Source organism: Myxocyprinus asiaticus, chromosome 24 (assembly GCF_019703515.2).
Source record: "Myxocyprinus asiaticus isolate MX2 ecotype Aquarium Trade chromosome 24, UBuf_Myxa_2, whole genome shotgun sequence".
NCBI classification, from domain to species: Eukaryota; Metazoa; Chordata; class Actinopteri; order Cypriniformes; family Catostomidae; genus Myxocyprinus; species Myxocyprinus asiaticus.
This window is the reverse complement of record NC_059367.1, coordinates 43591241-43617087: the sequence shown is the minus strand read 5'-3', so window position 1 is coordinate 43617087 and position 25847 is coordinate 43591241. Positions and strand designations below refer to the sequence as shown.

The following is a 25847-nucleotide window of genomic DNA, read 5'->3' as shown; positions in this document are numbered from 1 at the left end:
TATTTTAAATTTTACTGTTTGTATCCCCCAGGACATGCTGCCCCTTTAGGGTATTAAAAAAAAAAAAGTTAATGTTTGGCTGAGCTTCTTACCAGATTTAAACCCATTCACAAACATTTTTAAAACATTCGTTTGATGTAAATGTAAATGGTGTCAGAGCCTTTTATAATGCTTACAAAAAAGTACCATGGTATTACCTTGTTTCTTGGAAATGGTAGTATGACTATGCTTTTTTGGACATAGTGTTATGGTCTTTCATTGAACTGGTATCAGCCATTTCACAAGTTTCACCTCTTAAAGTGATACAGTACAATACAAACATAAATGTGTGGTGGATAAAACACTGGAATGATCATACTAAAATATGTAATTAAAAGTATTATTTATCTCCCTCAAGGCAAGTAATATTTCTGTTGTAAATGTTTAAATGAATAACATAATATCAAAGTGAAAATAGCACATCATGACTCCAGCTCTGCAGGTGAATATTTCCATATTGATCGTATACAAAGTCCGGGTAAGCTCAAACCATGAGATGCAGAAGAGCGGTGCAGAAACACAACTCACATAAAATGTTCCTCCGCAAGTTATTTGCAATTTTAGGTTTCAACCACAGATGTCGCTAGAAAGTTTTATACTGCAGCTTTAAATTCAACAGTGTTCCAGAGATACAGTAGGTTAAAGAAGAGCAGATCATTGGCGCAAGTGGTTCTGTGATGGCTTGTGTCACACTTGCACAAAAACCAGGCAAATCGCACCTCATAAATGCACGTTTTAGATTAAAAATATATTTAGCACATATAAAGCACAGAACGCAAGATGAATATAATAACATTTTCCTCATTGGCCCAACATTTCACTTGGGTGGCTGCCAAAGAAATTTTAATTGAGGAAGAACCCTGGCATTCTTCTTTTCCAAGACCCTATCCGAACAGAACTGTGACCCATTTTTGGGTCGCTACCCACCAGTTTTGAAACACTTTTCTAATATAAACGCCCCCTAAGAGACATGTCCGATTAGGGTCAGGTGAAACCGAATCTAGCCTACTTCTACATGGTTTCCTCAAGACCAATTAATCATTTATTTGTTCCGGTAACCCCCCGACTACTCAATTTTGAAAATGTGTAGTTTTGGCTACATGCAGCTGATTTAGACTCAGCCTTTTGTGCTGCTTTTGGTGTAAAAAGTAGGGTTGACTGGTGTGGTTGACTGGTCCGGTTGTAGTGGGACACTTTCGCAGGCATCTTCTGTTCCAGACTCTACACGCCCTGCACATGTGTGTCCTGTGAGGTCACAGAGTGCCCCTGATAATACCAATGATGCTGCCCTCATTTCCCTGGCTCGAATCCACCGTCCTGCTGTGCCCTGTCCTTTGTGAGCTCCACGCGTGAGCTCCAGCAGGAAGCCCATACTCTCAGAGGGCAAAATGAACAACGGCAGCCCCCGGAAAAACTCTGGGAGGGCTGCTATTGCTCCATGGGACCCAGGCGATCTCGCTTCAAACTCGGCCAGCACAAACCGTTCACCAACACGCCCCAGTAGATAGTCAGCGAGAATGCAACTCAACGATGCGGTAAAAACATCTGAGACCATTGAGGATCGCAAAAATTTGTTTATCTTCTTGTCTTCTTTCAGGTCTTTTCCTGCACCTCTGCAGCTCCATTCCTCGGCCCGTTCGCAGGCAGCTGGTGACAGAACAAACACGGCCTTGCCTCCGCAACGCTGTACATGGTCGAGACGGGAGCGCAGCCAGGGAACGGGACCCAACGTGTTGAGCTCTGAGCGGCTCCACAGGTCCAGGAACACACTGAAGCCGAGATTGGACAGACTGGAGCCGAGACGACACACTTGCTCCATGATGTTGTCCTCTGCATCGGGCGGATACACCAGAAGCACCTCAACACCACCTGCCCCACCTGACAGAGCACAGATACATTTGCACTAAATAACTACTATGACTGCACCAACTAAAGGAAGTATGCAGAGTAAAGTCATAAAAACAGTATAAGATGAAAAATTTGATTGTGGGAAAAAGAAACTCACTGTTCAAATCGTCCACCTTCAGCCATCTGAATACCCAATCTATTACGAAGAAACAATTAATTTCTTATTGTATTGCATTTAATTTAATTTTGTTTGTTTGTTTGTTTGTTTGTTTGTTTTTTAGGGCTGTCAATCGATTAATATTTTTCATCAAATTACATGGCATGGCAATTAATTAATTTTATTTATCGCAATTAATTGCATATCAATATTTTCTGAGAAGCCCCCCCCCCCCCCCAAATATAATGTAATATAAATAATAAATAAATAATAATTGAAATAATTTTATAAATATATAAGAAATGTATATATTGATATATTACAATTTAAATATATTACATTACTGTGGCAGATGTGTAAAGCATTGATTATACAAGCAAAAAGTGTCTTAAGAAATCAATATATTGTTTGTTTTATTGCCATATCACTGAACATAAGACTACAGTCGACAACAATCCATTTTGCAATTGATTTCGTCAATCTGTCCTGTTCTCACAGGGCGCATTCTATTGTTTAATTGTCGGTCTACGTACATATGCGTAAGCTATTATATGTGTAAAAATGAATTGCGTTAATATTTAAAGGTGAAGTGTGTAACTTTTTTATATCAAAATACAGTATGTTTTACTATCCCAGTTTATTGTTCACTGACAACTATAAGTAAACCATTCGTGTGTTTACCTTCCCCAAAATTATGGTGGAATAGTTCACCTAAAAATACAATTATGTAATCAATTACTCACTCTCATGTTATTCCAAACCCATATGACATTCAGTTACCATTCATCTTTTTTCATACAATGTAAGCGAATGATGACTGAGGTGGTCATTCTGGATAACATCTCATTTCAGTGAATAATGATTTAAAATTGAAGTCTAATCCTCACAAAGCATGGTGAATTGTATGAATTCAGAAGATATATATAATAATACAGTGGTGTGGACTACTTTGCATTTATGATACTGTTATGGTCCTTTATGGAGCTTCACAGCTCCAGTCCTCATTCATTTTTATTATATGAAAAAGAGCAGTCAGGATGTACTTTTAAAAAATCACCTTTTATGTTCCACAGAAGAAAGTAGATCATACAGGTTTGGAACAAACCTCATGAGGGTTTGTAAATGTGACAGAATTTATTTATTAATTTATGGGTGAACTATCCCTTTAATTGTCATTCTTTAATGGCACAATGCAAAAATCTTAATTGTCCGTAAAATAAAAAAATTATTTTATATATATAAAATATAATTTGTTATTGTTTTTCTTTCTGAAATTTGGGGTGAACTATGACCTGGAAATGTTCTTGACAGTTTTTGTGAGATTTCCCTGTATGCTTGTGTCAGTGTGTTATGCTCACTTTTTAGCGTACCCTGTACGGCATAGACTCCCAGCACAGACAGACACATAAATATGACACACACCAGCAGCGGGAAACTCCAGTGTGTCCTCTTCACTACAGAAGAGAAACAGAACACAATATAAAGAACAAAGAGACATACATTACATTGTGTCACAATCTGAACTGCATGATGTTCTACTATTCAATTATTACAGCACATTAAACATTGTTTACATGATAATGCCATCAAAAGTGAATTTGCTCCCTAATCAGAACAGTTCTTGCCTTCAAAAGGACATACTGGACCCAGATTACCATCCATTCCCTTCACTTTAACCTAAAGAAGAGACAAAATACAGTCAGGTTACCAAAACACAGTCGGAAAATCAGTCGGAATATTACTGCAAATATAGTAAAACACTTATTAAGTACCTGCACACATAATGAAGGGTGATGCTTCACTTCCAAAAACTCCCCTTGTAATTGCTGCAACAGATTAAATAAAAAACTAGTGTTAAGGCAAGCATCAGTATTAATATCTAGGATTTGAGAATTTTAACAAACCTATTACTCTAACTTTAGAATGTAATTTGTACCTTTTGTGATAAAGACACACTGGCGGCCAAAGGTTTGGAATAATGTACAGATTTTGCTGTTTCGGAAGGAAATCGGTACTTAAATTAACCAAAGTGTCATTCAGCTGATCACAAAGTATAGTCAGGACATTACTGATGTAAAAAACAGCACCATCACTTTTGAAAAAAGTCATTTTTAATAAAAATCTAGACAGACCCCATTTCCAGCAGTCATTACTCCAACACCTTATCTTTGAGTAAATCATGCTAAATTGATCATTTGGTACTAGAAAATCACTTGCCATTATATTAAACACAGTTGAAAGTTATTTGGTTCATTAAATGAAGCTTAACATTGTTTGTTTTTGAGTTGCCACAGTATGCAATAAACTGGCATGTCTTAAGGTCAATATTTGGTCTTTGAACACATGCACTTTATGTAGTAATGTGTTGGTCTTATTTAGTTCTGTGTATTCTCACATAGTTCTGTGTTTGTTTTTGTGTTGTGTTTATGTTGTTTTATGTAGCACCATGGTCCTGTACTAGCTGTATATGGTTGAAATGACAATAAAAGCCACTTGACTTGACTTAACTTGAGGTCAAAAATAGCAAAAAAGAAACAGCTTTCTCTAGAAAGTCATCAGTCAATCATTGTTTTGAGGAATTAAGGCTATACAATGCTTGAAATTGCCAAAAAACTGAAGATTTCATACAACGGTGTACACTACAGTCTTCAAAGACAAAGGACAACTGGCACACACATCTATGGCAAGTGCTACAGGAAGTGTGGGGTGAAATGTCAACTGAGTATCTGGACAAACTGACAGCTAGAATGCCAAGGATCTGAAAGCTGTCATTACTGCACGTGGAGGATTTTTTGATGAGAAATCTTTGTAGTTTAAGAAGTTCTGAATATTTTTTTCAAATTGTAATAGTAATTTTTCATGTTATTAATGTCCTGACTATACATTGTGATCAGATGAATGCCACTTTGGTGAATAAAAGTACCAATTTCTTTCCATAATTTGCAACATTATTCCAAACGTTTGGCTGCCAGTGTATACTGTGTGATATCTCAAATTATATGGCCTGTTGCAGAGAGTTGTGCAATTATTTTTCTAAGGAATCAGACTTTCGCCTGGCGGATGACAAACGCACATAAAAAAATAAATAAATAAATCCAGTAGACTTAAAGCAAAGGAGGGACCCACCTAGCAACCTCCCTGACCACCCTAGCAACCTCACAACAATGTGCTAAAAACACTTAAAACTATAGAAGCCTATTTCCACGACACTGAAAAATGTTTTGCTTAGGTAAGTCATATTTATGAGATAAAAAGTAATAATCATTAAATTCAAAGTCATTTTTGTGAAATAAAAAGTTATAATTATGCAATTAAAAGTCAAAATAATTAGAAATTGAGTCAATTATGAAATTAAGTCAAAATTATGAGATATTAAGACACAATTATAAGTTATATTTATGAGATAGTAAGTGATTATCACTTCACCTGTTTATCTCAATTAATGACTTATCTCATAAATATGACTTTTTATTTCATACTTATGACTTTTAATCTATTAATTATGACTTGTTTCCCATGGGCTGTTCTAATACTCAATTCTGATTGGCTGGAATGCGTGCGGTTCAAACCGTTGAATGCACAGGTAGTTCTGGTCAGTTTTAATCACCATTCGATATTAATGCGCTGTAGAAACATAAAATTACAGATCAAGCAGAGTGAGCTGTAGCAATTGAAAACATTTCCTAACCACTTTCATCAGCATAGCTAATTTAATGGAATTCAGCTCATTTTGCACGGAGGATGAAAAAGGAAATCAGGACCTATTAAATGTGTCTTTCATGTCCGGCAAGGTGATGCAAGATGATTTCAACTATAATGTGTTGTGTATGTTATGTTGCTGTACTGAAGTGCCGCTTATAGCCACTAGAGCCCCCAGTGCTCACACATCTCTGACTCAAACGCTGAAGGAGAAGCGCTGTTTGTTTGCATTTTGCGGTGAAGCGCTACTGTCCAAGGACAAATTGCGATTTCATTCTTAATTCATTCAGTCTTGCAGCCTTGATGGATACCATACCGATGTCTCAGAGGTCAAAAACGGCAGGAGTGTTTTGAATTGTTTTCCCCTATGATACAGTAAGTGCTACTGTCACTGCCACATTTGTAACATACATTTTTCCACATTAATGTGAAAATGACAATGAATGCAAATTAAATAATACATTTTCTCTGGAATGCCAACCCCTCTGCATTCTGTGGATATTATTATTTCTGGATTGTGCATTTAAATTCACAGTTTCAAGTGTGTTGTCGCACTACTTTTTCTCTGCGCTTGAATAGGCGGAGCTGTAGATCTAATGACCCTTAGATAAACTTACCTGTTATTTTTTACAAAACTGTTAACTGTTTACAAAATTTGCACTGCAAAAAATCAATGACAGCTGTTACTAATCAATTCTGGCAAGTGACCATGGGATAATCTACACTAGGTGTGCATTAAACTATTTTAAATGCACTTCGCGGAGGCAACCTTCTTCACCTTCACGTCGTGCATTTAAAAGTTTAACGCACACCTAGCTGTGGATTATCCCTTATTTATCTCACAGTTATTACTCAGTATCTGTTAAATATGACTACTATTTTGTAATATCTCAACATTTTTAACTTCTATATATATATATATATATATATATATATATATATATATATATATATATATATATATATATATATATATATATGACTTTGAATGTAAGCACTTTTTTTAATGTGGCTAAACGACCTGCATGAAGTTGGCCCCCCACCCAATGCAAAACGATGGCAAAATAGTGTCAATCGTTTGTGCTTCGTTTGTGCTGGTTTGTGCCAGAAAAAAAAAGTTTCATTTTTGCGACTGTCTTTTTTTTAACAGTACAGTTGAAGTAACAAGGTAAGATCCAAATGGCAAACCAAATCACATAAATAGTCGCATTCACTTAACTGTTACCTATCCACTGTGCGTTTTCAACTTTTAACGGACACAGCGGATCACAGGATGTGTGGAATGTAACACAAACTCCAAGGTAAGTGTTTTTACTTATTACTGTATGTAGTTATGTGAATAACAGTAGTAATATTAACATTGTCATAAATACAGCAACCATAATCTGTTTGCTGTAGCTCTGTGTTTATACATACATAGGCTGTGTGTGTGTGTGTGTGTGTGTGTGTGTGTGTGTAGGACTATACAGTACAGGTCAAAAGTTTGGAAACATTTGGAAACAAGATTTTAAATGTTTTTGAAAAAAGTCTCTTAATCTCACCAAGGCTGTATATATTGATAAAACAAAATACAGTAAAAACTGTAATATTGTGAAACAATACACTTTAAAATAGCTGTTTTCTGTTTTAATATAATTTAAAATGTAATTTTATTTCTGTGATGTCAAAGCTGAATTTTCAGCATCATTACTCCAGTCTTCAATGGTTTGTTTGTTTGTTTTGAATTTCGTTTTTGTTTTTCTTTATTTTACTTGTATTGTTTATTTTATAGATTATACTGTATATTCTTTTTTCTATTTGTAGTCTATATATATTTTATACTACGTGTTGGAATGACTATTGTCATGTTCATTGTTTGTAATATGACTGGCATAATAATAATAAATATAAAAAAAAAACTCCAGTCTTCAATGTCACATGATCCTTCAGAAATCATAGTAAAATGTTGATTTTGTGCTCAGCTATTATCAATTATTATTGGTGCTCAATTATTAAGAATGGTTCTTATTTTTTATCAATGTTGAAAACCATTTTTACATGCTTAATATTTTAGTGGAAACCGTGATGCATTTTTGAGTGGATTCTTTGATGAATAGAAAGGTAAAAAGAACAGCATTTATTTGAAATAGAAATCTTTTTAACAATATAAATGTCTTTACTCTCTCCTTTTGATAAATTTAATGCATCCTTGATGAATAAAAGTATTATTTAATATATATATATAATATATACAGCACAACTGTTTTCAACTGATAATAATAATGAACGTTTCTCAGCATATCAGCATATTAGAATGATTTCTGAAGGATCGTGTGACACCGAAGACTGAAATAATGATGCTGAAAATTCAGCTTTGATCACAGGAATAAAAACAACTGTTTTACATTGGAATAATATTTCACAATATTACTGTTTTACTGTATTTTTGATCAAATAAATGCAGCATTGGTGAGCAGAAGAGACTCCTTTCAGAAACATTAAAAAACCTTAATGTTTTCAAACTTTTGACTAGTACTATATATATATATATATATATATATATATATGTATGTATGTATGTATGTGGAAACTCGTGATCAATGAATTAAGAATGAAGCCAAAATGATTTTACTTTTGAAATTTAATTACTGTGTACTATCGAACATCCATTAACACAAATAATGGACCTTTAAAAACTTAAACTTAAAAACATGTGATGATTTATCACATGTGTCCAGATGCCAGGCTTAAAATTGTGTATTCCCTTTTTTGTGTTTTAAAGAACTTGTTGTTGTATTTAACCGTTTCAGGCATGAATTCAATCCATTTCTGAAATGGAACTTCAAGATCAAAAGTCTGGCAACCTGGAACCTGGCTCAAAATCAGTGTCATCACTACTGCCATTTGTTTCATGATCACATTCATCAGTAAACCCCAAAGCAGTCCAGATGTTGTGTCTATTTAATTTAACAAAAGTGTATAGAGCCTTTGTAGTGATCTTGTTTTCTAGCTGCTTACTAAGCTCTGTCCAGATGCTCTGATTAGGCGTAGCTATGTTGCCATTTTGGACTGTGGCCTCTTTTGATGAACACAGGACAGTGAAAATGGAATCTCTGTCGACTGCTGGTTTCTTGGGCATCTGGCATAAGCAAAACGTAATTACCCAATTAAATAATCCTGACTCAAAAAATGTCATGTTCAGTATAAACTTGTTTTCATGTATTACTGAATTGGTCAGAATATAAGGATAATATAATATAGTAATAATATATAAGGATAATATATCTTATATTAGGACCAATATGGTAATGTTGACCTCTAGATGCACAATGTATTCCAAAAATTTACATGGGTCACATGTGCAACTGTAATTAGCATATATTAGTATTAGCAATGAGTTTTCTGTTCAATAAACATTGACAATCTTAGCTCTCTTGAATATTGTACCATTATTCTTGAAGTTAACAAATAATATTGTAACTGACAGTGTTAAAACATTGTACTTACATTGGCCAGAAATTTGATTTAGTAATGACTTTTGTAGTTTGATTTATATTGACTTTTTCTCTACTAACTCTACACTAATTTCCACAAGAGCATCTTGAACAGAAGTGTCACTTGCACCTAGTGATGGCAGTGAAGTGTAGCAGATGATACTCCATGTAAATAAATCAAAAGTTCAATCAGGAAAGACCAGTGAATGAAGTAAAGATAATTGTTTATTGAACAAACAATGTGATGATTAGTCTTGACAGAAAGTCTTCGGCAATTGGACTCTAAAAGTGTGTTCACATCGAGGAGATTTGCGCTTTTGTTCTCGTGTCCAGAGCTGAGCGAAAGTGAGTGACAGAAAAAGAGTCCGACAGACACCAGATGAATATTGAGCTGCTGCTGTCTGAACACCAATAAGTTTTTAATGAACACCATAGCAACTACAAAAACATCGATAAGAAGGAGTTGTTGTATTAAAACATCTTCATCCAACATTTTGGTAAGAGATTGAAATGACAAACCCGAAATAAAATGCTCACTGCTCATAAATCGTACTGACTACACACAAAACAAGATAGACCTGTTTTACAAATATATAATATAGTAGCCTAATATATAGTAATCAGAATGACCGAGACTGCTACTAACCTATATTTGATTTTTGTGACCATTAAGTGATCTATTTTATTCTGTCAGTATTGTATTCAATAAATATCAGCATTTATAATTCGCCTGTAATTCAATGTCTAATATTTAAAAAACCGAAGCAGCACAAATGAAACTTTTACCGGCACAAACCAGCACAAATGAAGCACAAACTAACGAGACTATTTGGGGTGAATTTGGAGCATGTGGGGGGGCTGAGTGACCTCAGAATGACCTATAAATATTATTTTAATATCTAAAAAACCGAAGCAGCACAAACGAACATTTTTACAGTACAAACCAGCACAAATGAAGCACAAACGATTGAGACTATTTTGCCGACGTTTTGCGTTGGGTGGGGGGCCAACTTCACGCAGGTGCTGAAACGGGTTTGCATACAAAAACACCTTAGAAACCACATACAGAAGTAACGCCCTGGCAACCACCCTCAACAAATTAGCAGCGTGGTGGAGAGTTTTTCATGTTCAAGAACCACTAATCATTTTGCTCTGTGATGTGAAAATGACAGTTTACATTTCAAGTATTTCATTACATCATTTTAATTATAAATATTTCATATTTTGGCAAATAAATAAATGAATAAATATATTCGTTTTGCACCTCATTTATTTATCTGAGCTCACACTTTAGTGCATCTCAGTTCCCTTTTATGTACTGATTGCAACATTTCCTGATGCATTTTATTATTTCATCATATATTATTTTATTTAATTTTGTCAGTTATATCGCTCCATAGTAAAGGCTTGGTGAGAGATGTCTGCTCTATTTTCCATTTCAGTTTCATGAAATCACAAAATAAATTTGGCACCTGAAAAACATTCTTTCTAAAACAACTTCTCACCCAGAGTCTGTGTTCGGTGTTTGTCCATCGGTCATTCTGGTGGTGGTGAACATGAAGTGTGTTATTGATTTGATGGCAGCTGCTGCCGGGCGCTGAGTCTTTCATACACAGCCACAGTTCAGTGTGCAGCCTGCAGGGGGCGATAACGTTCCAGATCAGAGCTGTTATGTCATTGTCCGTCGCCTTATTATGAGTTGCAGTCTCAGCCACAGAGAGTGACACATTGCGGCTTGAGACAACTGACAGAGACAGAGAAAGATACAGTAAAATACATGTTGTCATCAGAGTTGGAGTCTTGATCTTGTGGTCTTATATAAACGCAGTCTTGGTCTAGGTCTGGGTCTCAACACTTAAAGTCTTGGTCTGGATCTGGGTCTCGGCTTATTGTTTTAGTCAAGACCTCAGTGTATTACCAGTGCACTAAATGTGATAATTATTTCAACCACAAGTTGGCATCTTCACCAATCACTTATGTTCAGCATGAACTCACTGACTGAGTTCTGCACTCTCTCAAAAACTCCCATTATAATCAATGAAGCTGTCTCCACTGTACAATAGATTTCTTATTTACATAGTTTCTACACCTTGATGTTTATAATGAGATCATTCACGAGAGTGCAGCTGAAGAACTCAGTCTGTGAGCCCATGCTGAGCGGATTTCTTCTGCACCCGTGACTTAGGGATAGTTCATCCAAAAATGAAAATTCTCTCATCATTTACTCATCCTCATGTCATCCCAGATGTGTATGACTTTCTTCTGCTGAACACAAATGAAGATTTTTGAAGAATATTTCAGCTCTGTAGGTCCATACAATCCAAGTGAATAGGTGCCAAAATTCTGAAGCTCCAAAAAGCACATATATCCATCATTAAAGTAATCCATACGACTCCAGTGGATTAATTAATGTCTTCTGAAGTGAAATGCTAAGTGTGTGTACGAAATAGATTTACAACTTTTTTTTTACTATAAATGTTCGCTTCCAGCCAGCTCATTGACAAGGGTGGAGTTCAAACTGCCTCTCGCATGACATAAGCGCATAAGCCTCTGCATAGATATTCATATGTAGATACCTTATTAGCAGCTGTTCCTATGGACTGCGATACTGTTTCCACACAAAAGCAGTTTATCTGAGCAAGGAACTCGGTCTGAGGCATATCCTCTATTCACCTGCATTCAAACCGATTCAAACAGCTCCAAAATATGCCGCAGTTGACGTATCCAAACCAGCCGAATTAGCCATCTACACTGTAAAATGTAATAAGCTGACTTTACTTAAATAAAGTGAGGAAACCAATTGCCTTAAAAATCAAGTAAATATACTATGAATAGTCCACTTTCCTTGAGCCAAATATGTACATATACTGCCAATTTACTTAAAGCAATTGGTTTACATGCTTTTTAAAGCTACGCTATGTAACTTTTGGCCCTGTAGTGGTTAAAAAATAAAACTGCATGCGTCTTGCTGAAGGACATTATGATGGTTGTGGTTCGGCTCTGCTCCTCTGCTCAAATGAATGTGGTTCGAGGCACCGGTGTTCACACGGATTCAGGACATCTTATCAGAGCGAATGGACAAATAAATAGCGAAAGAAAGGAAAAGACAGATATTCGAAAACATGTCATCTGAGCAGGTAAGTGCCATATCTTATGCTGTTGTTTTGACTTAATTGAAACATTGATGTTTTTAAATAAATTACGTTACAAAAGTTAGACAACATTCGTTAACATTAGACACAATGACTGCTATTCTGATAAGGTCAAACATTGTAAAGTATTTATAACTGCAGGATATTCTGGCCAAACAGACCACGGTAGGAATGAATTTATAGATTGTCATTGTTACCAACCAGTGGTCAACATAATTTCAATACTCACATGTCCTTGGCAAGCCCAGGACTAAAGGATTTATTTATATAAATGTTTGACTTTATAAAGAAAAATACACACGTGTGCTAGCAAGTGAAAAGTTCTGCACCGATTACAGTAAAATTATTGCATTTTACTACACACACACACACACACACACACACACACACACACACACAGACGTGTGTGTGTATAAACCATAATCAATAAAATATCTTACCTGTTGAGTAAGAAAAAAGCCATCTCTGGGTCGCTTTTAAATCCTTTCAGATCTCGGAGTGAAAAGTCAAGCCGATGTTGATTCAGGTTTTATTACGGACTCTGTCGCTTTCCCTTTGTGCTTGTAGACTCTGCTCTGTTCGGGGTTTCTTTGTTTTTACCACCGGTGATTCCCTGGAGGTTTGCCATTTTGAATGACCCATGATCAAACTTTCAGCTTCAGCTACTCCCACACATGTGCTACAGTAGCCGGATCTTATTTTCTCTGTGTACTGATATGACCCTCATGAATTTTTAGTAAAACATTTTCAATATTGAGTTATTTCTGACTATTTTGCTTCAGAAGACATTAATTAATCCACTGGAGTCGTATGGATTACTTTCATGATGGCTGTTTGAGCTTTTTGCAGCTTCAAAAATTTGGCACCCATTCTCTTGCATTTTATGGACCTACAGGGCTGAAATATTCTTCCAAAAGTCTTCATTTGTGTTCTGCTGAAGAAAGACACATCTGGGATGGGATGAGGGAGTAAATGATGAGAGAATTTTCATTTTTGGGTGAACTATTCCTTTAAACTTAAACACCTCTGATTGGCCATGCATTCATGTGCTAGACATACATGTCTGTGACTTTTAAAAATAAACATTGTTATTTTGTTATATTAATAGTGCATATGAAACAAAATTCTCAGTTACCCGTGGTTTTAGGAAGTCCTGCGAATCAATTCTTTCAAACTGTTCTTTTCAATTATTACATCAGATTTGTTGATATTTGAAGAAGTTTCTTCAAATATAAATTCAGCATCTTGGTTAACTAAAATGTACTGCCTGGTTCTTGGACTGACATGTCTTGGTCTGGGTCTTGGTCTTGAAGGGTCTAGTCTTGGTCTGGGTCTTAGAGGATCTGGTATTGACTACATATCTGGTTGTCATACAGGGCAGATTAAGTTGACAATGTTTGCAATAATCACATTGATATTTACAACTTAATGTCAATGGACAGCATTTGTACTTTTGATTTCCGAAAACATGTTTGCGCAGTAATACACTTACAATGGTAGTCCATGGGACAAGTGTACTTTGTATTTTGTAAGTAAAGAAAATGTTACTTGAGGTAAACCTTCCTTTTAAAGTAGAAGTGATTTTCTAGGTGGAGAAATGTATGGTTATGAGTTAGGCTAATAATGGCTTTATTTTCTAAATAAAATAAAACAAATCTGTAACAATGAATACATCTATCCATCTATCCATCCATCCGTTCATCTGTCTATCTATCTATCCAAAATATACAGTATATGTATTTTTTATTTTCTTTGATTCTGGGATGAAATGTGACATGTTTATGTAAGCTTTACCCATTAGGGAGTAAATACCATACCTGTTTCATTCAAAAATGGACAAAATTCTTGTCGAGGAAAGTCCCCCCAAATCTACAAAAAGGTAAAAAGCAAATATAAGCGTGTGTATCAGCTAAAGAAATCAAAATGCTACCAGAATAACCTTTACTTGCTTCCCACTTTACTACATTTATTTGCATTCTTGGCAGACTCCTACATGAGTGAACAAATATTGTGTATGTAAACATTACTTAAGTAGGCAAGTGTACTGAAAAACAGACAATGTTACTGTTTACTATCTATGTAGTGTCACATCTTTATGTTTGCATGCATGATTTTAAATGTGATCAAATTAAAAATTGTAATTGATAAAAAGTACAAAATTTGTTGGCCCTACCTCAAAGCACAGACAGGGGGCGACAGAGCCGAGAGAAATCTCAAACTCACGCCTCGCATCATCCTTTACATGAGGAGAAGGCAGAAATAGAAGTTAATTGTCACAAAATAATGTAGGAGAAATAACCAAATTTGTTAAGTTGTTTTGTTGACGTACCCATTCCACCTTTTCACAGCCTCCTTCCCGTTCCAACTTCTGGCACGTCTGGAATTCTCGGAATCTCTCTTTATCTGCATCAGCCACATACAGTTTCACCGCTCCTGTTAAATGGTCAGTTTCTTTGCGCAGTTTGGGACCGACTGTAAAACAAGCAGCCAATCAGTTGAACTCACAGTAGCCCATTGAAGGGCAAGATGGATTTTAATTAATTAGATTATGAGCTACAGATCTATTAAAATCTATGGGGGAAATAATGTGACTGAAAAAAAAATTAATTAAACGGTTTGGCAAATGCTTTAATCCAGATTGTAGGGACTGTGAGGGAGGTCAACAATTTGAATCTTTATGGATAATTTTAACAATCTGATCAGTTTGTCTTGTACAACCCAAAGGAATGTAGGTTTTGCTTTCATTCAACATGTTTAATTGCATTTATTTGATACGGAAGCCCTGAACTGCACTGTGAAAAAAATAAAATAAAAAATGTCTTATTGCCTTCCTGTGCATATGACCTACATATATTTCGTTTTCTCTATCATGATGAAAGCATGAAATCTTACAAGGTGACAGATGACAGCTGTGGTACTTGATCTATTGATTTATAGTTGAAAACACTGAAACTCAAAACACAGCTAGTGTCATCGAAACGAGCAAAGACATCTATGTAGCACATGTTTACATGGGCCAACAAATTAAAAAAGCACATTATCAATAGCAGCATCCATATTCCCGATGGTGAATGTCATCAGACAACTAGAAATAACTCCTGTTGAGAGAGAGAAAAAATTTAGATTTTGTTTTCTTCTTTTCTTTTTTTTTTCAGAGAGAGAGAGAGAAAAACACATTTGTAGGACAGGCTTAGGAAGGCACCCAAAAAAATTAAAATAAATTGCACATATTGAAATTATTTTTTCACAGTGCGGTTCAAGGCTTCCGTAGTGAGAACTCTGGCATGATTTTTCAGCAACCTCACAAAAAACTCTGGTGTAATCTGACTTGATCACAAACTGTTGCTATGACCATGAGGTAACCATTAAACAAGTACACAGACCATATATCGTTACTCACTATTTGGCATGTTTGACATTTTATTTTTGAATGTGACCTGAATGGAAGGAGATTTCAAAGCTTCAGCAAACTTAAATGTTAACTTACCATTACAGAAGATGATATCTAAATTCTTGGAACACACTGAAAGAGGAAAACATGTTAGTACAGTACTGTCTATCGTTTAAATCAATTCAGTTTATCACAAATAACAATGATTACAAAAGTGAAGGATGCCTATGTTTTAAAGCATGTTTACCTTTCTCTTTTGGAGGAATAATGACTTGTTTAGTAGATTTTGTGTATGAAGAAAAGACTACAACAGGACTGCCAAGATCTGCCTCCCTGATATCCACCAATAAAGACGTCCGCACCTACAACACATACGCATTAACCAATCAGTTGATAAAATGTTTTTTATTTATTTATTTTTTTAATGTTTTTTTTATGGCCAATTAAAATGAAAGTTTTGTTGGCTTAACAAAGCCTGGCCTACAGACAAATGGACAGGATATAATTAAAAAAAATTCACCTTTTGTGTTCCACAGAAGAAAATAAGTCATATAGGTTTGGAACAACATGAGGGTGAGTAAATGATTACAGAATTGTTATTTTTGGATGAACTATACTTTTAAAAATACAACCCATGTTACCTGCAGTGTGGTGCTGTCTTTAAATGCTGAAGAAGGGAATGTGAATTGCAGAATGTATGAATCTGAGTGTGAAGGGCTTCTGTAGCACACAAAAGTGGAAGCAGCAGTCATGTGATCTTGGTCTTCATGATGAGCGTTTCCATGTATTTCCTCTGCATCTTCACTGCTGGCATCACCTGGCAGTTCAACATCCACAGGTTGACCAGCATCTAGCACAGAATCAATGCACCATATGAGGTTATCTTGTTGGTCAGACTGGAGAGATATTTAGACTAAAGGCCAAAACATACTCTGGACAAGTACGTGAACGTAAATGCGTCTAGCTCAACAAGCTTGATTTTGTTGCATTTCGCAATGCGTCAGACCGAAGTTCATAATGCAGTACAAGTATGCATTATGTTCTCAGCATAGCTGAGAGGGGCACTTTGGACAAAAAAACTGTATAGAGCTGTTCAGGTTGTAGTCCACAAACCTGGAAGAGAATTCGCCATGGGTTCCCTTGGAATTTTCCTATAGGTTTTTACAATGGGGTTTTTGATCTTATCAGTAAAATAAGGTCTGTGGTAAACATTATTTGATGAAACGTTTGTTCTACAACATAAATTACACACAGTTATACCTCAACCGTGAATTTTTTTCACATTACGCCTCTTTGGACAGTTGGATGCCACATTCAAACACTGTTTGTTGTGTTTATTTGGAGTCCCGCAGCAACCATACACCTACACCTATCCATAACTCTAAATCTAACAGTAACCACAAAGATTTAAAAAATGAAAAGTTATATAATAAAATAATAAAATGTATAATTATACCACCGTGTCACTAGGTGACGACAGTGAGGAGAAATGTGATGAAAGTGAAGAGAAGAAGAAGCTAGCGGTATGCTAAGCTAATGCTGCTTTCCATTCAAAGTCAGATGTTGGATATTCCTACTTGATATCTCCAATCTCCGACCATAAATGCATTACATTGCCAGATGCTCAGAAGATAACGTGTAAGGAAACAAAACTGCAATGCTCCTGTTAGCCTAGCAGGGGTTCGACTGTCACCAGAGATGTCTCCTAGCAACCCAGTTGATAAACAATGCTGCAACGCTAGCATTTGTTTTACATGTTTACTAATATCAAAAGAGAGTATAATTGACCATGCTTTGCACACCTGTTTTAATATCATGTAATGTAGAATCTTTGACTCATTGATTGAAATTATTTAATAAAAGTGAATGTTTATCACTTAATTTGTATATCTCCATGGGTGCCGACAGGTTTGTGTGACATCACGCACCTGCATCTAGGCGAAATCGGAGTTGAAAATTTCCACACGACTTTCCAAGTTGGAATTCCGACTTCAAGTGGTGTTCCATTGCACTTTTCCTAGTAGGAAGTTGGAAATTCCGACTTTCCAAGTTGAATGGAATGCAGCATAATAGGCTAACTAAGTAGCTTGTGAGCTAACTGGAGAAAACAGAGCAGAGAACTGTTTATCTTACCATTTATATCTTTTTTATCATTGAACAAGCAGAAATTGTGCAAACACCTTCAGGAATAGAGTAAAGAACACTTCCACAAAATTCACATTAAACAAGTAAGTTCAGTTTACTATTTATATCTTCCGTTTAATAATATGATATGTGACATATAATTTAAAAGTTATTCTTTGTCATATTTAAAGAGGAAATTAATCATACAGCAATTGCATGGGATTTTAAAAGTTCTTGTAGCCAATAGAATCGCTTGATGATCCAAGGGGGCCGTTACGTGTAGCTGGTGTGTCGTGAAGTGGGTGTTCCTTGTAGTCTTGTGGGACGCAGACAGATACACTTGGAGCCAGATGCATAGTCCAGAAACAAACGAAAAAAAAAGGATCTTTTTTTATTTATTTTAATTAATTCAAATAAATGTTATCTTATCGCACTACTTTATCTCTGTGTCTAATTTAGAACAGGCAGAATGCTAGATCTAACAACCCATAGATAAAATAACTAACAAAAGTAAATTTAACCGTTATTTTTATTCTTCAAATCAAAATTTATGCTGCAAAATCAGTGACTTTTAAAAATCAATTACTTTAACTTTTCATTGTTGGCAAGTAGCCATGGTATTAGCGGGATAATCCTGGGCAAGGTGTGCATTACACAATTTAAACACACTCCGAAGATTATGGTACATTTACCTTTGCAAATTTCTACAAATGTACCTACTCTATACAATATTCTGTCTTTTTATATATGTCATTTTGTCTGTGATAGTCACCTGCTATTTCTACCTCGTTTACTGTACACTGCGCCATCTGTAATATATACTTGTCATTTGCACTGACTGGTCTCTTACAAACTGCACCTCTTAACACTTTTTACTATCATTAAAGGTGCACTCTGTAATTTTTTCCTCATTAAAAAAGTTTAACTCCTAAAGACATGAATTGTAATTTTAAAACATACACTATATTGCCAAAAGTATTCGCTCACCCATCCAAATAATTTAATTCAGGTGTTCCAATCACTTCCATGGCCACAGGTGTATAAAATGAAGCACCTAGGCATGCAGACTGCTTCTACAAACATTTGTGAAAGAATGGGCTGCTCTCAGGAGCTCAGTGAATTCCAGCGTGGTACTGTGATAGGATGCCACCTGTGCAACAAGTCCAGTTGTGAAATTTCCTCGCTACTAAATATTCCACAGTCAACTGTCAGTGGTATTATAACAAAGTGGAAGCGATTGGGAATGACAGCAACTCAGCCACGAAGTGGTAGGCCACGTAAAATGACAGAGCGGGGTCAGCGGATGCTGAGGCGCATAGTGCGCAGAGGTCGCCAACTTTCTGCAGAGTCAATTGCTACAGACCTCCAAAGTTCATGTGGCCTTCAGATTAGCTCAAGAACAGTGCGTAGAGAGCTTCATGGAATGGGTTTCCATGGCCGAGCAGCTGCATCCAAGCCATACATCACCAAGTGCAATACAAAGCGTTGGATGCAGTGGTGTAAAGCACGCCGCCACTGGACTCTAGGGCAGTGGAGACGCGTTCTCTGGAGTGACGAATCACGCTTCTCCATCTGGCAATCTGATGGACGAATCTGGGTTTGGCGGTTGCCAGGAGAACGGTACTTGTCTGACTGCATTGTGCCAACTGTGAAGTTTGGTGGAGGGGGTATTATGGTGTGGGGTTGTTTTTCAGGAGCTGGGCTTGGCCCCTTAGTTCCAGTGAAAGGAACTCTGAATGCTTCAGCATACCAAGAGATTTTGGACAATTCCATGCTCCCAACTTTGTGGGAACAGTTTGGGGATGGCCCCTTCCTGTTCCAACATGACTGCGCACCAGTGCACAAAGCAAGGTCCATAAAGACATGGATGAGCGAGTTTGGTGTGGAAGAACTTGACTGGCCTGCACAGAGTCCTGACCTCAACCCGATAGAGCACCTTTGGGATGAATTAGAGCGAAGACTGCGAGCCAGGCCTTCTCGTCCAACATCAGTGTCTGACCTCACAAATGCACTTCTGGAAGAATGGTCAAAAATTCCCATAAACACACTCCTAAACCTTGTGGAAATCCTTCCCAGAAGAGTTGAAGCTGTTATAGCTGCAAAGGGTGGGCCGAAGTCATATTAAACCCTATGGATTAAGAATGGGATGTCACTTAAGTTCATATGCGACTAAAGGCAGATGAGCGAATACTTTTGGCAGTATAGTGTATATATAAAATCATGATCACTCACATTAAAATGAAGACTTCAGTCATATCAGTAGCCTTATAAAATCTGTTTTATTCTACATGGAGAGGGTCCGCACATGTTAGAATCACATGACCAGTTGAATACTACTCACTTAATCTCAGTAACTGTCCTGTTATTGGACACTTTCACTCATTGATTAAAGTAATCATGGCTGACTGTGAATAATACATTTCTACAATGGCATCAGAACCTGAAAACTTTTGATTTTGAATGATGCTGCATTCAAGCCGCTAGGTGTCACTGCAAGTCCTAAATGACACAAGCAAAAAGTTATTGAGTGCACATTTAATTTAAATAATATATTATTATTTGCACCTTTGGTTTATGGAAGCCCATTTATGCCACAGGAAAAATAAATGTTTTAGTAATTCATATTTATTTAAACTGTGGACATGTTTTTAGCTAGCTAACTGAATAAGAACACATCCAGTTTACTGCCACAGACAAACTCTATCGCCCCCTTGAGTACTGAGGCAATGCAAGAACAGATATTAAGAATGCAACAAGACCCTGCACTTGCAATGTATTGGCCAAGCATTGGCATCTGTGTTTGTGTACTTGATTAAAGAATGTTTCTGGCCTTATTGTGAAAAATTGTCAGCCGCACAAAGCCACTGTGATGAGGTACCTCTAACAGTGAGGTTCACCAGGATTTTCAGGCACAGACTCAAGATCTTCTTCTGTGTTTCGCATGGCACAATGTATGCATCTAGACTGCTCACATATACATGATCATCATGACCAATGCAAGTAGGGCTGCCTTAAACAAACAGACAATTAAACAAATTAAGTCGTTGTTGTGGTGAATGTTAGCTCAATAAATCAGATGCAGTGAATGTTTTGTTTTCGTCTGTCAAACAGTGATTTACACATTCACACATTTCTTACCTTGTTTTACTTCACAATGAATTATACCCTATCGAGAGATATAAACACACAAGCATGAATGATATTACATACATCAGTATAGAAGTGCATACAGTAAAAGAGTGTTGTGAAGGATTGAATATGCTTATTATGCATATTAGACCATAACAAAACTGAGACCCTATTTTCTTTATACACACAAACCTGGTCTTATTGTATTCATCAGTACACATTTTTCCAAAGAAAAAAAAAAGTTTGTCTGGTAATCAAAATGCAATAACTTGCTCAGTCTCAGAAAGAACTTTCCTTTTCGACCAATGTCAATCAATCCATTTTATTTTCAGCACCTACCTATGTAACGGTAGCCAGCTGGTACGTGATAGCTGTGCAGTGTGTAAACCTCACTCTCCTGGCCTTAAAAGACGCCAGCGACCGAGGCTAGAGGCCATGGCTTTTATAGCTTCCTTGCTAGCATGTCTGATTCCCATGCCAGGGATCAAAGGTTCGAATCTTGCTCGGGGCTGGTCAAGTAGGACCGCTGACACATACAATCATCAGTCATATAGAGCTGTTCAGTCATGACGTCGATTTGTAGGTCAACCCAGAGGTCTGAGTCCCCATGGGTTCCCTTGGGAATTTCCAATGGGTTTTTCAAATATCGGTTTCAGATTAATAGGTAAAATAAGGTCTGTGGTTAACATTACTTGATGAGATGTTTTGTTGTACAGTATACAGTAAACTGCACACAGTCATACTCAAACGTGAATTTGAAAACCATTGTGTGCTTTAAAAATAGAAGTCAAAAAACGTATGAGTGTAATCGCAATTAAATATTCAAATTGAGAGCCCTAGTTTATGTACCCAAAAAGATAGATGTTTTTTTAATTTGATTACATAATTTGCAATTATTCATGGGATGAAATATACATGGATATACTTAATTTTGTTTCAAATGAAAGTTTGTAATGTTGTGATCCACCTCAAAGCTAGTTGGGTTCATGGCTTCCAACTTTTTAATCTCTATGAAGAAAATGAATGGGAAAGATATTACTGTGCACTATAGAGACCACTTTCCTTGATCCAACCAGTTCCAATTGATAAATAAAAAACATAATTTCTCATAGAATATCCTGTCTCACAACACTGTCTCGTTGACATCAACAGCCATTCACCTTACAGTGAAATCTTTTTTGGCATGATTATGTTATTCCTCAAAGCAAAGAGGAAGACATTTTGACTAGAATGTTTTTATTTTCTGCTTTGCAGATGCAAATCTAGTGGTATTTATGTGATGATGTGCATAGATTGTTGAAAGATCAAAGCATGTATCAATGGCTTTTGCATGAGAACACGGAATACCTTCAGTCTATAAAAATGACATGCATGCGTGCGTGATACAAATACAAAAATGCATGCAACTGAAGCAAATAATCAAAATAATCAAATCATTTGTTTAAGTTCACAATGAGATCAAAACATACAGCCACCCACTCTATAACTGACACACAAACACACCCACACACACACTCACGCACGCACACACACGCACACACACATGTTGGTGCAGCTATCATTATGAGGACTCTCCATAGACATAATGATTTTTATACTGTATGAACTATAGATTCTATCCCCTAACCCTAACCCTACCCCTAAACCTAACCATCACAAAAAAAATTTCAATAAAACATTGTTTAGTATGTTTTTTAAGCGATTTGAATTATGGGGACACTAGAAATGTCCTCATAAACCACATTTATAGCACAATACCCTTGTAATTACCAGTTTGTAACCTAAAAAAAAGTCCTCGTAAACCACTTAAACCTGCCTACACACACACACACACTCACACACACACACACACACACACACACACACACACACACACACTCACACACAAACACACACACAAACACACACTCACACACAAACACACAAACACACACACACACACACACTATACTACACCTCAGCAAACAGCCAAATTCCCTGTAACTGTGTTTTCCATGCAGAAACATGCCTGGGCTGGAACACCTGTCAATCTACTGTACTATATTAACTGTTAAAGCATAAAACTGACAAAAAGATTTGAAACAGGATAAAACATTTACAATGTTGTCAAATAATTAATAGTTCATTAAAAATAAATAAGCAGAAAAATAGACAGACAGACCGACCGATAGATAAATAGACAGACAGACAGAAAGAAAGAAAGAAAGACAGACCGTCCGAAGGACGGACAGACAACCAGACGGATAGATTAGATAGATAGATAGACAGACAGACAGAAAGAAAGAAAGAAAGACAGACCGTCCGAAGGACGGACGGACAGACAGATGGATAGATAGATAGATAGATAGACAGACAGAGAGAAAGAAAGAAAGACAGACGTCCAAAGGACGGACGGATGGATGGACGGACGGACGGACGGATGGATGGATAGATAGATAGATAGATAGATAGATAGATAGATAGATAGATAGATAGATGGATGGATGGATGAACGAAATGGAAACTCCTGCTCAAGAACTGGAGATGTTTCTTCTGCGTTAGACTCCTGACAAAAACTATTTCAAAAAGTGGTGGGGACAAAAGTGGCCTAGCCTAGGCTAAAAGTTCTGGGTACATGTCCCGCAAACAATGTCTGTTATCAAGTTAAAAATCATGTCATTTTTAAGCAAGTTTTCACTGGTGTTTTGATACTGGTCTTACCTGTCCACAGGTGTGTGTGTACTCCTCAAGAGGTTGATTTCTCTCCAGTGTGTGTGTGCAGATGGACAGCGGCAGAGAGAACAACAGCAGCAGTGTGCACAGACTCATGACACACACTCAACTGATCCTTCCATGCGGATTCTCCAGTGAAACTCCTCAAGAGTGCATGAGAGTCATCACTTCACTGGATTCTGACAACAAACACATCATTCCAGTGAACTTTCAAACAATGAGATTCCTACTGAGAGAAAGAGGAAGTATGACACACCTAAACGAGTTACTCAAGATCTTTAACACATTTTGATCAAAAAGTACTAAACTAACATTTTTATTTGCTTCCATATAATGCCTACATATGAATATCTTTACATTTTTTTAATTGGTAAAACTGGAGTGGATAATGAAGAAAAAACAGCCAACAAGTGTCCAGCATACATGAGAACTCCTTCAATACTGTTTAAAAAGCATCTCAGGATATAGCCAGTTGAACTGACTTTTAATCAAGGATATTAATTATAGATATATACAAATATATATTTTTACTAGTAAAAACGTCAATTCTTGATATAAAAAAACAACTTAATTACTCTCAGAAATACACATTCTTGATATCAAAAATGGAATTTCATCTAGGAAAACGTGTAATTCTTGATATGTGCAACTGCATTTTTTACAAGTAAAATTTCACAATGATGTGTCATTCACTCCTGTTAAACACAAAAAACACAATTATAGATATCTATCATTAATTTCTTACTAGTTGAAATTCCAGTTTCACGTATTAATAATGCACTTCTTACTAGTAAAAATGATATTTTTTATATCAATAATTACATTGTTACTAGTAAAAATCTTTATTTTCTCATATCACAAATTGAATGACTAGAAAACAAATTATATCTGTAATTTTATTTTCACTATGACAATGTTAATTTCATTATTATGTAATGTTATTGTAACTAGTAAGAAAGCCTTTATAGATATCTTTAATTACTCTTCTTGATATCTGAAATCTATTTTCAGATATCTGAAATACCAAACGGGGAAATACATTTGCAGATATCAAAATGTTTTCCTTTTCACTAGTTGGAATGGATATTTATACTATTAACAAAAAAATTATTGATTTTAAAAAAGGATCATTTTTACTATAGTAAGAAGTGCATTGCTGATGTGTGAGGTTGTAATTTCAACTAGTAAGAAATGAATTATAGATATCTGTAATTGTGTTTTGAACATGAGTGATTGACAGATCACTGTGAAATTTTACAGGAGAAAATACAGTTACAAATATCAAGAATTAAGTTGAAATTTAATTTTTGATAATAACATTTTTATTTTTGCGAGTAATTATGTAATTTTTGATATCAAGTATTACATTTTTTACCAGTGCAAATATAATTATTCATTAAAAAAATTAGCACATTTATTAGTAGTAATTCCATGGAATTGTTGATAGCTATAATTCATATCCTGCACATTCGGCTTGCCATACTCAGGATGCACCTTATGAATTACCAGAGTGTGCATTGCATTAGTGTTGCTACTTTGAAGAAGCTCTATTATAAGATTTTTTAAACACTTTTTTTGTCACTACATACTTACTATACTTTCATTTGTGTTATTTCATAGTTTTGTTGACTTTACTATTATTCTTAATCATCTTATATTAAAGGTCATATAGATGGACGAAACACTAAATGTTAATAAAATATTATGGTTCATCATTTGAGATTTGAGTTGAGAGTTATAAAAAGTAAAATAACTTACCAGTGGCTGTCTCAGAAGCATGTAAATATCTCTAATGTGTTGTTCAGGAGAGAATGTGATGAGGTGTGGAGATCATGTTACAGAATAACAGCTGTTTTACATGCAAACTGTTCGGAATAACAAATACCCTCCACCCAAAATCACCACAGCAGAGTAAACACAGTATAGGGTTACTCTTTTCAGTGTTTCATATTAAGTATATTAAATGTTAAATTAATTCATTGTTATAAGAGTATCAATAACAACAAGTAATTACAAGCAGCACCACAAAATAAATATTTTTTAATTATTGTAACTCATTATTTATTATGAACACTGTAATGTAAAGTGTGAGCGGTTATAGTCTCTCATCAACTATAAAATTA

At 35.8% G+C, this 25847-nt stretch overlaps 1 protein-coding gene across 4 annotated transcripts; it reads right to left on the bottom strand.

The window, feature by feature from the left end:
• LOC127414900 (uncharacterized) lies at nucleotides 1-25553 on the bottom strand. 4 transcript variants are annotated; one of them, XM_051653281.1, is made up of 16 exons: nucleotides 25483-25553; nucleotides 23713-23903; nucleotides 21022-21049; nucleotides 20762-20893; nucleotides 16401-16609; nucleotides 16007-16121; nucleotides 15856-15891; nucleotides 14698-14840; nucleotides 14542-14604; nucleotides 14186-14237; nucleotides 10722-10960; nucleotides 3817-3870; nucleotides 3670-3721; nucleotides 3403-3498; nucleotides 2045-2083; nucleotides 1-1917 (listed from the first exon to the last, which is right to left on the bottom strand). In XM_051653281.1, exons 2-16 carry the CDS (start codon nucleotides 23818-23820, stop codon nucleotides 1157-1159), a joined length of 2127 nt encoding a protein of 708 aa, XP_051509241.1. In that variant the 5' UTR covers nucleotides 23821-23903; nucleotides 25483-25553; the 3' UTR covers nucleotides 1-1156. The 4 variants fall into 4 exon arrangements, with proteins under 4 accessions (XP_051509241.1, XP_051509243.1, XP_051509242.1 ...); XM_051653283.1 differs by having other exon boundaries at nucleotides 3415-3498; XM_051653282.1 differs by having other exon boundaries at nucleotides 23713-23896; nucleotides 25483-25523.
• Between the last annotated feature and the right edge of the window lie 294 nt (nucleotides 25554-25847).